Below are 17,500 nucleotides of genomic sequence, written 5' to 3'. Positions count from 1 at the left end.
GATGGCGGAGGAAACCATGCAAGGCCAACCAACCTGCTCCTGGGGAGCAATTAGAGGTTCAGTGTCTTGCTCAAGGACACTTCGACACTAACTCTGGGGGAGTGCCCCCCAGCCCAGGATCGAACTGGGAACCTTGCGGTTTCCAGTTCACTCTACCCGGCCACTCTACCCCTGAGCCACTGCCGCCCTGGTTTATAAGCTCAAAGCATTGCTTTGCGATGCTTTGAGCTTGAACATTGGCTATTTTCGCTGAATGTTTGCCCCAGATTATGGACCAGGGACGTGCACAGATAGACTCTAGGTGGTGCTCGAGCACCTGCCCTTTGCCCTCTTGACCAGAAGTGCCCTTTTGAAAAAAAGAAGAAAAAACGTTTTTTTTTCTTCAGTTTACAGCAGGGGTTTTCAACAGGGGGTCCGGGACCCCTAGGGGGTCCTCAGAGTTACTACAGGGGGTCTGCCAAATCTTTATGTGATATGATTTTTCTTTTTACCATAACCACTCGAAACCTAAGAGCAGACCAAGTAAACAAAAAAATATTATTTACTTGAGCAACTGCCCCTCAAAATGTCTGTGCACGCCACTGTTATGGACTCTCCAGTGGTCAGAAATCACTGTAAACTATCCCGACGAACTCTGAACAATATTCATCCAACTAAACTGGCTCGGCACATAATTAGGATGAACAAAACATCAACATGACGAGGATGATGATGAAGATGAAGATGAAGATGACGGTGATGTTCTCTACGTACGTGGGGCATGAGGTCGTCGCCCGTCACCACGGCGACCTTGAGGTCAAGCCCCGCCTTCTTGATGACCTCTTCTATGGCGGCGGCGCACGCCAGAGGGTTCACGCCCCCTGCGTTGCTGACCACACGGATACCTGGAGACAGAGAGAGAAACGTTGTAATCATAAACATTGGCCAAATTGTCAAATAATATAAGAAAGAGGCAAAACATTTATAAATAGCCGATCTACAAGCTCACAAAAACACGAAAAGTTAAAATATGGAGATAAGAGGTTTCTTCCTGACAGTAACTATAGAGCAACAGTTTTTTTCCCCCGAAAACAGATTTAGAAGACATTTTTAAAATCAGGTCTTAATGGGTTTAGTGGTTAATGTTTAGAAACACACTCACCTCTCTTGTGGATGTCGTTGATGAACGGAGCCAGAGCCACCTGGACAAAGTCGGGGGCATAGCCCATATTCTGCAACGAGAAGACATAGTGACTAGTTACAAACCAACGCACACACACACATGCACACACACACACACACACACACACACACACACACACAGAGCTGTATATAACTTACTGGCATCTTGGTCTTGGCAGCGGTGAGTAGAGACATTGTGATCTCACTGAGGTAGTCAAACACCAGGAAGTCTATTTTCCCACTGTAGATCAACTGAGGCACTGTGTACACACACACACACACACACACACACACACACACACACACACACACACACACACACACACACACACACACACACACACACACACACACACACACACACACACACACACACACACACACACACACACACACACACACACACACACACACACACGTGGGGAAACGATTACAATACAAGTACATACAAGTACTACATAGTATACATACATACAGGCCAACAATGTATCTACAGATACACTAACTGACACGACACTGACACAAAGGGTTAATCACTAAACCTAGCGTCCCTATTCTGAGGCGAAGACATTTACAACCTGGGGACACACCGGTCAAACGTATTTATGGTTTATATAGTTAAATATAAACCTTCCCAAACTTTTCAGGCCGCGACCCCCCCAAAATAATCATATTTGAATTGGGGACCCCCCACCCTGACAAGGAAGTGTAGGCATTATATTTTAGTTTGACTCGGTTCAACAGATAAATATTGTGAAAATAGTCGGAACTACAAGCTCGGTTGTTGTGAGCTTGTAGATCGGCTATTTTCACAATGTTTGCTTCTTTCTTACGTAATATTTGACACTGTGGTATTAAAAATGTGTTAAGAGTCATTCAATTGTCACTTCAGAAATGTGTATATACCCTGTGTACTGTACACTTATACTGTATGTTGGTTTGTTTACTGTTGAGTGAGAAAAGATATTCATCTGGGGACCACCCCTCAAAATAATTTGGGGACCCCCCTGGTTTGGGAACCACTGGTTGAAGTCGTTAATCGATGAGCTATAGTTATTTGCTGACTGACTGACTGACTGACTGACTGACTGATCAAGTTACAGCATTGGTCGGCTGGTTGGCCTAGCAACGGACGGGCCAATCACTGTCGTCGTAGATTAGACTGGTGAAGGCATATAAAAGGCGTGTGATCGGTGTAAAGGTCTTGTAATCTTGGCTTTTATAGTCATAATTCTGTTTACATTACGTTATGTAATGTAAACAGAATTGTGACTCTATGAAAGGCCATTTGAAATGCAACAAAGAGAGTAAGAGTGAGACTCTAGTTAAATGAGCACTGAGGATTTTACTGTGATAGAACTGGACTAAATTGAGAGAGAGAGAGAGAGAGAGAGAGAGAGAGAGAGAGAGAGAGAGAGAGAGAGAGAGAGAGAGAATGTGTGTGTGTGTGTGTGTGTGTGTGTGTGTGTGTGTGTGTGTGTGTGTGTGTGTATAGTGTAGGTGTGTGCAACAGAAGGCAGTGATTATCTGAATATCCTATTACCATCTCATTACGTCGTAGATGACCTGGAACCTGTGTCATTTTTTTATTTCTTTAGGCTATTCAAAAATAGCAGATCTACAAGCTCATAGCGCGGCACTCGGTGCCGCGCTATGAGCTTGTATATCTGCTATTTTTTTTTTTTTTTAAATAAAAAAAACGTAGGATTTAGAAAACAATTTTAAGAATCGCCTCAGGTGTTAATGTCTTAACACAGCGTTCAAATGGAGCTCTGAGCCACTAACACAAACATCTCACCACATTCTGTTCAACTATTTTCAGTGATTCTTCCCTCAGTAAAAAAACAAACACTTTTCCTCTCAATGCCAACGTTGACACCAGATACTACTAAATGATTATTACAAGGGTGTGTGTGTATGCGTGTGTGCGTGTGCGTGTGCGTGTGTGTGTGTGTGTGTGTGTGTGTGTTACACTTGAACACACCCTTGCCCACTGTGTGTGTAACCAGAAACTATCCTGAAAGCAGCAGAGAACCCCACAGGGAGACGCTTTATCAAAAGACCCACAATACAACACTGTCACTGTGTCCCCGAGTCCCCTGTGACACTCTGTGTGTGTGTGTGTGTGTGTGTGTGTGTGTGTGTGTGTGTGTGTGTGTGTGTGTGTGTGTGTGTGTGTGTGTGTGTGTCTCTCTAACAAATCTGCACATGATAAAGGGTTTTCGGACGCAATCTTTGTTTTGTTTTTCACATCAGTATAATGTGTATTATTTTGTCTAAATGCATATTATTTATGGAGGATTATGAGATTACTACTTTCTCTTGCTTTGTATTTTCTTATTTTCATTTCTACATTGCAGTAGAGTATTTCTACATTCCAGGAAAATTGGTAATTTTACCACCCACTGACCAGTTGTATTAGCCTTAGATTAAGATTCTCGTAGATGTATTTTAACGATTCTGACATTTTTGACCTTAGCTTTCACCCCCCCAGTTTCCACTGGATCGTCACCTCTAAAGCCTGTGTTTCTCCAAACATGTACAAATGCAAACTGAAAGGTACTTACCCGCTTGCCACAAATGTTAACTCACCCTACGGAGTAGCTGTGCAATGTAATAGTCCATAGGTTTCAATAAATAAGTGTTTTAATCACGTCTGTGGCCGATCTCGTTCATTCATTCGTTCCATTTCATCTTTTTATCTTTTCAAAAATATGCTGTCTTCTTATTTTGAGAGTGTATGTACATGTCTATAACTAATTAATAACTATAACATTGTCATATAACCTCCACTAATCACTCTAAATATACTGAAATTCACAATATTGATCTGTCTGTGTTGACTTAAATTTCCATTTTTATGCTTTACATGTTCTGTTGTTTTATGTGTTTGTCCTGTCTGTCAGTCTGTCTGTCTGTCTGTCTGTCTGTCTGTCTGTCTGTCCTGTTCTGTTGTGTATCCTGTCATCTGTCTTGTTGTGTAATTGTTTTTTGTACTTGCTTTTTGTTGTTTAATGTTTTGTTTCCCCCTCTGTTTTGTTTTTGTTTTGTTTTGTTTTCTTTGTTTTGTTTTTGGAAAATGTCTATAAAGTGTATCATGTACCTAGGATCCCCTCTAAAACGAGATGCTACATCTCAAGGGGCTATTCCTAATAAAGAATTTCAATAACAAATTCTGTTTGAATTCCAAATGGGCGGTAATGACGGGGCGCATGCGGTGAAAGCCGGAATTACACTCAATACAAAAAGGAAGTAAACGAGGTAGGAAAACGACAGACGAGATTAAAACACTTATTTATTGAAAAATGTGGACTATTACATTACACAACTACTCCGTAGGGCGAGTTAACATTTGGGGCAAGCGGGTAAGCATCTTATATTTTGCATTTGTACAAGTTTGGAGAAATACGGGCTTTGGAGGTGACATTCCAGTGGAAACTGGGGGGGGGTGAAAGCTAAGACTCTCGTAGCTCGAACATGTCAGAATCTAAGGCTAGAGTATATAATACCTGAAGCAAAAAAAAAAAAAGCAGAGATACATATAAGTACATAAAATGCATTTAAAATAATTAAAATGTATAATAATATTAATAATGTATAGTATATTATATTACCTGAAGCAGCAGTGTCTCCCCAGAACCCAGAGGCACATCCTATCCTCACATTCTGCTGTTTACTGGAGGAACTATAATAATGACATGTTTCTCTGCTGTTCCACGACTTAGACACACAACACAACACCCTGCTGCTGCCCACACACGCACGGGACGTGCGTAACACTAGATTAGACATGGTTAAATATGTATATATGTGTGTTTTAAGGCTTTAAACTAAACAAAACGACGCCAGACTCTTGACTCCTCCAGAGGTTTCTAACCCTTCTGTCTCTCCCCTCGTGCGCCGATCAAAACAGTCCGGCTGGAAACACGAGCGGGGTTGGCAGGTTTCGCGCGAGAGAAACAAGCAACCAAGGTCTATGAAAACAAGCCCAAAAGAAGCGCTTTAAATCTATTATGCTTTGGCTATTTGAAAATAGCAGATCTACAAGCTCACAACACGTCACAATGCGAGGTGTTGTGAGCATGTAGATCTGCTATTCAAAAAAAACCTTGATATACATTTTTCTTTTTTTAAATATGTTTTAAACATTCTAACAACACAATACTCCGTGGCACAACAAGTTTTCATGAACATATTTGAGAAGCACTGGTATAAATTATAAAAAATATTTAGAAGCAAGCCCAAATAAGTAACTACACTTCTTTAGAAACAAGCCCAAAAAACAATATTTGAAAGTAAAAAATAAGCCCAAAGTAGCTTATAATAAGCCGACATGGCAACGCTGAACAACACGAGTCGAATCGGGTCGAATCCACAGAATGTAGAGCAGAGGTCGCGTCTTCTTCTGGTACAATACCGCCACCCAGTGGTGGAAAGTAACCAAGGTACATTTACTCTGATTTACTTTTACTTTCATTGAGAATAATAAATGTTTCTTTACTTAAATACTTCTACTCCACTTCATCTCTAGATCTGGTAAATATTGTACTTTTGTTTTACTCCACTACAACTTTTTGAAAGCTTTAGTTACAAGCGTGCAAGTTACTTTGAAGATGTCATTATTTATACAAAACATAATTTACACATTATATATATATATATATATATATATATATATATATATATATATATATATATATATATATATATATATATATATGTGTGTGTGTGTGTGTGTGTGTGTGTGTGTGTGTGTGTGTGCGTGCGTGTGTGCGTGCGTGCGTGCGTGCGTGCGTGCGTGCGTGCGTGTGTGTGCGTGTGTGTGTGTGGAAGGGCCTCAGCTGCTTTTAGCACAGATAGAAGAAAGTTTCCCTGAGCAGGCAAAGTCATCCCACTGGACTCTACCTAAAGTGATAGATAGACAAGGTCCTGCATTAAAATGGCTTCCAGACAACATCAAATAAATAACATGATCTTTACTTTGAGTTGTTAATACGTTTTAGTAACTAAAGTTTTCAAATAATTGTAGTGGAGTAAAAGTACAATATTTGCCTCTGAGCTAGTAGTGGAGAAGTAAATGTGTACTGAAAGTGCACATGTGTATGTATAAATGTGTATTGAAAGTAGGTAGCTGATATATTGCACTTTTACCTCAGCCCTAGAACAAGGTATACTCTTGGTTGCTTGTTTTAGGAGAGAATGCACTTCAGACTTCTGGTGATTAGTAGTTTCGTTCCCTACCTATGTTGAATGCACTTATTGTAAGTCGCTTTGGATAAACGCGTCTGCTAAATGACTGTAATGTAATGTAACGTAATGTACTGAAAACTGGATAAATACCTCAAAATTGTACTCAAGAACAGTGCTTGAGTAAATGTGCTAGGGGGAGACATGTCTCTCCCCCGCGCCTGTATGCAGGTCTGTCAAGTCCTGTCAGACCAGGTGACTCTGGGCAGTTGCATACTTGCACTGAAAGACACTACAGGCTCTTCTCCTAGACTGCAGCACAACAACAACAACACCAGGTAAGAACTTCATGTCCTTGGTATAAAAATATAGAATCAATCCAGAACTGGAGTCATGTTTATATTCAACCATGGGTTGTGCATAGTTGTAATTGTGAGTGAATTTTTTGGAGTGGTGGAAAAAGTACTAACATTTTTTAAGTAAAAGTACCAATACTGCAAGTACTCTGTTACAAGTAAAAGTCAGTAATTCAAAATTTACCTGAGTAAAAGTACAAACGTATTGGTATCAAAATGTACTTAAAGTACCAAAAGTAAAAGTACTAAAATATTTGAAAATAGCAGATCTACAAGCTCACAACGCGTTGCGATGCGACGTGTTGTGAGCTTGTAGATCGGCTATTTTCAAATAGCCGAAGGAATAAAACAGGGCTAAAGTGGTTAATGTATGTTTTATAATGTAATACTTTATATCTGCAATGTAACTACTGTAACTAAAGTTTTCAAATAATTGTATTGGAGTAAAAGTTCAATATTTGCCTCTGAGATGTAGTGGAGTAGAAATAAAAGTATAGACAATTGGAAATACTCTGGTGAAGTTAAAGTACCTCAAAATGTACTTGGTTACTTTATACCACTGGTATTAAATCACATAAGTTTAAATGCAAACAAATGGTCTTAGTTCTGTTGTGTTGGACACAGTTGACTACACGATGTTAGTGAACAGACTGAAGAACTGGGTGGAATTCTCTAAACAGGCCTTAACCAGTTTAACCAGTTGAACCCTATATACTTCACCCTACAGACCATGCATGCACTGTGAACAACTACAAATAATATCACTTTGCCCCCCCCCCCCCCACTACATATTGAATAGAATTGTGTTGCAGATCAAACTTTTTTTTATAGATTTCATAGATAGCTTCATAAACATGTTTTCAGCACTTTCAAGCCTACAACGCGTCGCAGCGCAACATGTAAACTTGTAGATCGGCTACGTTTGGTAAAGGCTCCCACCAAAATAGGGTTTAGGCTATAATCCCATCTATTGGGAATTTGATGATGAACATCAATCAGCTATAGACATCTAGGACATTTTATAGAAATACATACTCTAAACACTCCTTATCTTTATCCTATATTTACTGCCCTCTAGATTTGAATCTTTGGTGGTTCTGTCCTTTGGTGAGAGATGGCAGACCAGAGCAGAGAGACAGTTGGTGATGAAAGTCTGGAGAACTGGACCAAGCTTGGCTCAGGGGGATTTGCGTATGTCTATAAGGCCAACCACAAGGAATGGGGCTTTGAAGTTGCCATCAAGCTGCTGGTTGGGTATGATAAATATGATAAAAAAAAACAATCATTATAGGATTTTTTTTTTGATTCTTTCACACTGATCAATCACATATTTCATAATCTTCAGTTCTATCAAAGTCAGTCTCGCATAACTGGATTCTAACCGCTGTCTTTCTCCTCCTTAACTGTCTCCTTCCATACTGCAGCTCTGACACCTTGGCCACCGCCCTGGGGCGAGAGGCCGGTCACATGGACTCTGTCGCCCACCAGTATGTGCCCAAGGTCTATGGGATGTACGAGGGCATCCCCCCTATCCCTGATCTGGGCTATGTCAAGAGGCATGGTATAGTAATGGAACTGATGCAAAGAGGCTCCCTGCTGTCCCTCCAGAAAGCCCTGTCCGGGCCTCCATCCTGGGCCCTGGCTTTCCGTATGGCCAACCAGGTGGCCGTGGCCATGAACTTCCTTCACAGCAAGAAACCACCAGTTGTGCACTCAGACCTGAAACCAGACAATGTACTACTGGATGCCTACTTAGATGTCAAGGTATGCACGCACGCACGCACGCACACACGCAGCATGCATGCACAGACACATGTGTGTGCGTGGGTGCGCACGCCCACGTGTGTATCCATTAACAACATAACCTCAAGGGTTTGATTCCAATTTCAGATCATGATGCATATTGCCATGCCATTTGCCCGCTTAAATCAAAGCAGGAATGCCTAAAATGCTCTTTTATCCTCTTTTTTTTTTAAATAGATAGCTGATTTTGGCCTCTCTATGGTGTCCACCAGTGTTTTGAACATCAGCAACAAAGGTGATGAAGGAGGCACTCTGGCCTACACTCCCCCAGAGGCCTTTGAACAGGAGCGCTACCATCTTGTCCGCTCTTATGATATTTACAGGTAAACTCTTGTAGGAATGCTGTTGATATATTCATTACATTTATCTATTATGTGAAAAACGTTTCAAACCTTTTTTTTAAAACATATTTTTAATCAGTTACGGCATACTCCTCTGGACCATCCTTTCTGGAAATGGGGAGCCCTATCCAGCAGGTAAATTATTCACTATTTCATGTGAATGTATACAGCAGCACACATACAGTAAGTATGAATGGAGTTTGAACTAAGTGGTTGTAGATGAGACTGTATCTCTCACAAGGAACAGGAATTTCACTCACGATCAGCATGCTTTATTTGTGATATCTGGTAATGAGCCTTTCAACTATCTGTTTTTATTTCTCATATTTGCTGTGTAAAGCAATGTGTACGTTTTGAGAAAAGTGCTAAACAAATACATGTATTATTATTATTATTTATATCCCTATGTACATATTTCAAACCTAAGCGTGCATGTACGCGCACACGGACAGTCGCACGCACACACATTTGTTGTGTATTTGTTGTAGGGAAAAATCGTGACATGCTGATATTCAGGATTATGCAGGGAGACAGACCTGATCTTCACGAAATTGACCAGAGCCAAGCAGATGGATTAGAAGAGCTGGTTGACCTCATGGAGAAGTGCTGGGACAAGGATCCCACAAAGAGGCCCACGTTCAAAGGTGAATTTACATTCTTACACAGATATAACGTTTTTAGGTCATGAAATGGGAGCACACTGGGCTTCCTGCTCAAAATTGACTTCAAACACTTCAACATGCGAGTGCTATAATGTGTCCAAAATATATTTTTGTAATGTTTTGTATATTTAAAAACTTCAATGATATAAACACAAACAAGTATGTTCTGTACACGTTATACAAATTGTAAAACGTTATTTTTTTGTAGAAAAGAAAGCCATATTCAATGGTCTCTGAGATTGCCATGCTGGCACTTTATGTAGCTGAATGAGGGCTTCAGAATGATTTATACAGTAGTATCCAAATTGTACTTTCTAAACTGATTTTCACTACCAATGTTCATGCATGTAATTCATGTGAAATAATCAGACCTACTGTATATTTGAACTTGTTATGTACACGCAACATTCACGCTGGTACAGAGGTACATCATTCTGGTAATTTACTGTCAAATGACTAAATATCTTGGTCCTGTCACGGGGGTTTTCCTTTCAGGATGCACAGAAGTGACAGGCCGTGTTTTTTCAAAGCATGAGAAGGGAATCAAAGCTGCTGTCAATGAAACCTTGACAAAGTTGGTAGGTGCACATTTTTCTAGCTGTGTTTTCAAACTCAGAAGAACTTTAAGTAGTTTATTGATGGAAGCCTACTATAACATTTTATGAAAAAGGTCTTAATTGTGAGATTATGATTTATACATCTACATTTGTATATTATTCTTGCAATTGCCTAACTACAGCAAATTGGAAATGTGAGTAATGAAGTTAAAATTGTGATAAAGAAACTCAGGCTTTATCAGTTTATTCATTGTTGTAAATGGGTTTCTGTACTTTTGTCCTTAAATGTAATCAGTACTCTAATATGTGTTTAATGCCATTGCTCCAGGACTCAGTGAACAGACAGGAGAGTGTACAACCACCAGGTACGTAAATTAATGCAAGAACAATCTATTTAACTCCCATCCTAGGTTCCTTATAAACAGCACAGTACGTGATGAGCTCATAATAGGGATGGCAATTCCACAATCCATGTGATTCTTTATTTTTGTGGATAATGACTAAATTAATTCACATTGCTTAAAGAGGAGAAAAGGCTGTGATCCATTTATCTTGTAACCATGAGGTTGGCCTAAATCATTTTCTTCTCCATCCACTACAGGCAAAGTTTCTGCAGACCCTGCAACCACAGCTCATCCCAAGAGAAGAGCAGATCCAAGTATGTTTATTTCTATTTTCATTTTATTGTTGATCTGAAGCCTGGACAATTAATTTCAAAACACAGTGCTGTAATTACTTGTGCATATTTTTCATTTTGTCATTTTTGTTCAAAACTCACATGAATGAATACACATGATCTGGATTTCTGCATATTCCCTTCCGGTTAGCTACAATTGCTTCTAGGTCAGCCTCAAATTGTTAAGTGATGGATAAGTTAAAACTTTCAGGGCTGTTGGTAGAGCATTCCACTGTGTTATATTTTACCCCAAGCCGTTTCCATTAACTAACGTTAAGCCTGGTTTCTATTGTGCAATGTGCTAAGATACGATCTATGTCCCGCCTACTATATCCGGTAAATATTCACTATACACACAGGCAAACACGTTTGCCGTTTCCGTATCTGCTCTAAACCGGAACTGCTAGCCGCAAAGTGAATTGATCCCAGATGACAGACGAGCTAGCGATTAGCTCCATGCCCTCTGCTGTCTTGGGGTGCGTTCGGAAATATAGCACTGAGGGCACTGGCCAATACAAACTAATAGGCGAGTGCGCTCCGGTGCGCAATTTCCGAAAGCACCCTTAGTTCACCATTCTAGATTAACGAACTGCTTCACAGTGGTGCTGGTTACAACGATGCTTATGTAGGCTAACTATTCAAAACTCTATGATTGCCAGACCCGAAGGGTATGGCAATCATAGATGAGGCTCTGCCATGATTACATGAGGCTCTGTCATGATTTCGTCCATACATGATGGTATATCCGTTTGTCCTTAGGTTTCTTCAGCATGAGTAAATAGGCATAAGGGACTACTCATGACATCACTATTATGTCACAAGTACAAATACAGATGGTATATATAATGTAAGACACAAAGAGTTAGGCATAGACCCAGGCCGACACGTCATGTGAAGTCCGGCTTAGCCTGGGTCTGGCAGAACCAGGTCTCCTGGTCTTGTTTTATATACACAGATAAACAAATAATAATATGTTTCATGATAGCTAATAGAAGGCTCTGTGTATGTGTGTGTGTGTGTGTGTGTGTGTGTGTGTGTGTGTGTGTGTGTGTGTGTGTGTGTGTGTGTGTGTGTGTGTGTGTGCGTGTGCGTGTGCGTGTGCGTGCGTGCGTGCGTGCGTGTGCGTGTGCGGACACAAACACAGCACTGGACTTAGCACAAGAAAAGGAGAGGGAGATGGAGAAGCAGCTGAGACAGATGAAAGACAAGGATTGGGAGATGATGGAGGCCCTTGAGTGCAACAGGATGCAGCAGAGACAGCTGAAAGAAAAGGAGAGGGAGATGGAGGAGGTCTTAACGTGCAACAGGGAGCAGCAGAGTCAGCTGGAAGAAAATGAGTGGGAGATGGAGGATGCCTTAACGCGCAACAGGGAGCAGCAGCGTCAGCAGGAAGACAAGGTGAGGGAGATGGAGGAGGCCTTAACGCGCAACAGGGAGCAGCAGCGTCAGCAGGAAGACACGGTGAGGGAGATGGAGGAGGCCTTAACGCGCAACAGGGAGCAGCAGACTCAGCAGGAAGAAAGGCAGTGGGAGATGGAGGAGGCCATTGCCCTCCACAGGGAGCAGCAGCGTAGACAGTGGGAAGAACACAAGAGCGAGCAGGCCGATATGCGCAACATGATGCAGGAGCAGTTGGATGACTACCAGGATCTGCTGGACGTCAAGCTGGCCCAGGACATGGAGATTGCTGCCTACCGGGCCCTGGACAGGGAGAGTGCTGCCTACCGGGCCCAGGACAGGGAGAGTGCTGCCTACCGGGCCCAGGACAGGGAGAGTGCTGCCTACCGGGCCCAGGACAGGGAGAGTGCTGCCTACCGGGCCCAGGACAGGGAGAGTGCTGCCTACCGGGCCCAGGACAGGGAGATTGCTGCCAGGAAATGTCTCCTGCAATAACCGTAATACCTCAGTTGCATGCATACCGTGGTGTCAAGTTCATAACCGCGATTATTATTATTATGTTTAATATTTGTTTTTCTAATTTGTGATTTATTACCACGATAACTAAAGGGTGTGTGAAGAGGCAGCTCCACTGATCATGTTCAACCCAGATTTGGCACAAACAAGGGAATGAACTCTTTCTCATGCCATGCAACAAAAATGTGTAATGGCCTACCAAAAGGAGTATAGGAGTGTAAAACTCTACTCACTTTCAAAACTGCCCAAAAAGAACACATTCAGAGGGGCACGGTGGCGCTGTCGCTTCACAGCTAGAAGGTCCTGGGTTCGATTCCCGCCGGGGACGCTGTGGGCACTGGGGGGGGGGGGGGCGTGTTCTCTCCTCGGCTCTAGGCTCTCCCTAGGCTGGCAGAGGGAGTGTAGCGCCCAGGATTACTTAGATAATTGGCACTGAAAAAATGGGTTGAAAAAAAAATAAAAAATGGTGAAAAAATGGGTTACAAAAATCATCGGATAAAAACTTTAGAGGAGAAAAAAAAGAACACTTTCAGGAGGCTGCAATTCCAAAACTGGCCCCTGTCAAAGTCTTAACCTAACCCCCCTCAAACTGTTTATTGAACATATTTCTTGTTTTTCATACCAGTAACCTGTAAGCTGATTGTATGATGTTCTGCATAGTAGTGTGTATCTGTCTTCTTAAATGTCATCATGATTTGAGTGTGTGGGGATCTCATTTTAAATAAGCCTTTGTGCTTTTATGAGTGATCCAGTTTAGAGGACCTTTGTATTGGGAATTGTACCTCCATGTACTGTTTCCATGTCATTCTAAATCAAGTTTTCAATCAATCAAACAAACAAACAATCAGGGGAAAATATAATAGTTAGGGAAAGTTAGCCACACTTCTGACCAATCTGGAAAATAAATGCTTACCAATAGCTTACACAAAAGGTGTCTACTAGCACCTCTCAAATTGTTCCAACCCAACTCCCTTGGGAAACTTTGTGGGAGCCAATCAAAGTTTAAATTGGCCAAAATGAACGTGTGGGATGTGTAATTATAGGTTTTATAAGGGGTCCTGAATCCATTCCAACAATTAGTTTTTTTTTTACAAAAAAATGACTCCTAGTCTAGACATAAAATCGTCCGCACCTACTCTTCAGGGGCCTATCCATCAAATTGTGGTGGCGGTAATTGTCACTTATGTATCTTTGTTGAGTGGTATCTTTTGATTCTTGGGATCTTAGAAAGTCAAATAAAGATATCTCAATTTTATTCTGTTGTTTTAAGTTTGCGTATTTTGCATAATTAGCTAATTATTGGCCAAAAACTGGAAATCGGTAAGTCTGGATCCAGTTTGCTCCTGGGGATCCAGAAGCAAAGTTCTGTGATAGATATTTTTTGGGGGTAAATAAATGCCCAAAATTGTAATTGGAATACTATAAGATTGAAGCTGATAAGTTATCAGCTTCAATGTTATAGTATTCCAATTACAATTGTGTCTGCTCATTTATTTATGTCATCACTTCCAATGTCCTGTTTCCTGTATGAGATCCCTCTGACCCTCTCCTGAGTCCTGATTGGATGAAATTGGTACAAACTCTATTCACAACAAAAACAACAACAATAACAACAACAATAATTATATACTGCATATTATAGTACCTTTATGATTATTGTACCTTTATGAGATATGTGATATAGAATTATTATGTTTTTATGTCATGTATTAAACCTTAAACAGACCAGCTTTTGTATTTGCAATCTTTTTATGGTATGACATCAAGACATCAAATCAAATCAATTGAATTGAAATCACATGCTCCATCTCTGTTCCTCTCATCATCAACACAAGCCTTCCCCTCTCCTGTTAATGTTAATTGTCTCTGCATTCCTTCAGTTTCACAACAATAGCAAAGTTTAGTGGATTTTAGAGGTTTTCATAGATACACTGAACATGACTGTATGAGACATTGTTGTTATTATGTGTATGTAAAGTATGGAGATGACATATATTGATCTATAACTTACTGAGCTGTGGCTGGTCTGAATGTAATCTGATCTATCAGACACTTTAGTAGGAAGCTATTATGTCATTTAGACGTCACCTATACCTTACTAAAACAACAACAACAATATCAATATCAGGCTGTTGAATTTCAGAATGCACCACCCAAAAGTAAAAGTAGTAAAATGTTTGAAAATAGCCGATCTACAAGCTCACAGCGCGTCGCAATGCGACGCGTTGTGAGCTTGTAGATCGGCTATTTTGTAATAGCCTAGGTATAAAATAGGGCTAAAGTGGTTAATGTATGTTTTATAATGTAATAATTTATATCTGCAAAGTCACTAGTAGGCCTAACTAAAGTTTCCAAATAATTGTAGTGGAGTAAAAGTACAATATTTGCCTCTGAGATGTAGTGGAGTAGAAGTTAAAGTATAGACAATTGGAAATACTCCAGTAAAGTAAAACATACCTCAAAATTGTACTTAAGTACAGTATTCTTAAGTAAATGTACTTAAGTACTTTACACCACTGGCCAGGGCCAATAACACTAAATCTTGAGAAAAGTAGAGCCCGCATTCCAGCTACATGGAAAATAACTACTTTATTTGCAAAACATGACAACGTTTCGACCCTCTAGGGACATTCTTCAGGTCAATATTGACCTGAAGAATGACGTTGTCTTCACGAGGTACGAGGTAACAGCTCCTTGGCATAAACACACACCTGAGGCGATGGGGTGACAAGTTGCTCAGCAGACAAGAAAGAAAGAGCAACCGCTTGGGAGTCGGAAAGGCTCGTGGTTCGATTCCCCAGTAGCTCCTCCTGGCTGCATGGTTAAGTGTCCTTGAAAAAAAAAAGAAAAAGCACAGTGTCAAGATTCAATACCATGTTATAGCAAGTTTTTTTAATTATATATTCTGAGACATTGTTCTGTGTAGTCTCCATGGGAATTCGGATACAGAGTTTATGAATGTGATACTCTCTGTGCATAATATACATACATACTGTGCAGTGCATGATGCACGCATGCTCTCACCACACCAACAATATGGTGACATAACAAAGTGTACATAAGAGCTTCTGTTTGTCTTCTTCAACACTTCAACACAGGAAGGAAGACGACACACATCATTCAACTGAAGGTCTGGGATCAATTCCTCTCCTCTCCTCTCCTCTCCTCTCCTCTCATCTCCTCCAGTAGTTGTTACTTCTCTTCAGAAGTATCTAACCTAAACCTTTCTCTCTCTCTTTCTACTGAAGCCAATCATCATCATCATCATGAGGCTGCTACTTCTCTGCGCTGTGATGGCTCTGACTGGAGCTGCATCAGGTGTGTGTGTGTGTGTGTGTGTGTGTGTGTGTGTGTGTGTGTGTGTGTGTGTGTGTGTGTGTGTGTGTGTGTGTGTGTGTGTGTGTGTGTGTGTGTGTGTGTGTGTGTGTGTGTGTGTGTGTGTGTGTGTGCGTGCGTGCGAGCATGCGTACGTGCATGTGTGGCAGCATGCATGCGTTTCTATGGTGTAGATTCAATAACCAGACTATTAAACTGTCCAGTTTGACACTCTGGTCTGATGCTCTAGTCAGAGGCTGAAGGGATCATGGTGGTGATGAGGACTTGGTGAGCTCAGCTCAGCTCATGAACGTTTGGTCTTGGAAGGTGTTCAGTGAAGACAGAGCATGCTGAGCTGTGTGATGATGCATGGTGTGTCATGTTTGATGGAGTGGCTGTGTTACCGACATCAGCCACCAGGGTTGTATAAACAGGCTGGTATACTTTATGTCTTTGCTGTCGGCCTGTCAGGGTAGAAACCTCTTATCTCTGTATTTTAACTTTTTGTGTTTTGTAGTTAAATTAACGCCCTATACTTACGTCATACTACAGCGTCACACAAAAGCATCAAATGTAGGAGATCTGCAAGCTCGCGGTGCGTTTAGAGCTTGTAGATCTGCTACTTTTGTTATTTATTTTTTTTGAATCCTGAAAAGTAACAGTTTTGGACATGAGCAGTGGTGGAAAAAGTACTCTGATTTTTTTACTTAAGTAAAAGTAACAATACTGCAATATAGAAATACTCTGTTACAAGTAAAAATGCCTGTATTATAAATTTACTTGAGTAAACGTACACAAGTATTGGTATCAAAATGTACTTAAAGTACCAAAAGTAAAAGTACTACAATGTTTGAAAATAGCAGATCTACAAGCTCACAACGCGTCGCATCGCGACGCGTTGTGAGCTTGTAGATCTGCTATTTTCAAATAGCCTGGGTATAAAATAGGGCTACAGAGGTTAATGTATGTTTTGTAATATAATAATTGGAAATACTCCAGTAAAGTAAAAATACCTAAAAAATTGTACTTGAGTACATGTACTTAGTTACTTTACACCACTGCATATGAGGTTTCCACCCGACAGAGACGATAAGCAGTCATCAAGCTGTACGACAGAGAGAATTAGTTTTCCACAGGGAAGTAAAAGTCTGGATCAAACAGGGGGACAGAAATCCATACCTTCCCCTTCATGCCACTGAGGACAAGTATTACAGTTCTTCCTATTCTAACTGGCTCATTTACTGCCATGGATTCAGGAATGATCCTTTATTTCATTTTAACTTCAGCATTATGTCCAAGAAGATGTGCGTATGGATGGAGTTATTTCTCTGGGCGCTGTTCCTGTATGTCCGAGCTAAAATGGACTGGGGCTCCGCACAGGTAATTACAATGAATGAACAAGATTGGTTGAAACTTATTTTTATACAACTTCTACTTTGTGTATCTGTACAGCATGCAATGGTGTGAAGTAACTAAGTACATTTACTTAAGTACTGTACTTAAGTACAATTATGAGGTATTTGTACTT

General features: G+C 40.7%; 1 protein-coding gene across 1 annotated transcript in view; it reads right to left on the bottom strand.

Annotated features, from left to right (window-relative positions):
- The window catches only part of LOC311034877 (uncharacterized protein), a 43,900-nt gene extending 38,854 nt beyond the window's left edge, over positions 1-5,046 (bottom strand). Inside the window, exons 1-4 of the mRNA XM_084042908.1 lie at positions 4,776-5,046; positions 1,321-1,421; positions 1,142-1,211; positions 754-884 (exon numbers count right to left, since the gene is read on the bottom strand). Coding sequence (XP_083899034.1) covers positions 754-884; positions 1,142-1,211; positions 1,321-1,421; positions 4,776-4,953 — 480 coding nt within the window. The 5' untranslated portion in view covers positions 4,954-5,046. The remainder of the gene's footprint in view (positions 1-753; positions 885-1,141; positions 1,212-1,320; positions 1,422-4,775) is intronic.
- Between the last annotated feature and the right edge of the window lie 12,454 nt (positions 5,047-17,500).

Source organism: Gymnoscopelus microlampas (assembly GCF_963454915.1).
Source record: "Gymnoscopelus microlampas genome assembly, chromosome: 19".
Classification (NCBI taxonomy): Eukaryota; Metazoa; Chordata; class Actinopteri; order Myctophiformes; family Myctophidae; genus Gymnoscopelus; species Gymnoscopelus microlampas.
This window is presented reverse-complemented; position numbering and strand designations above follow the sequence as displayed.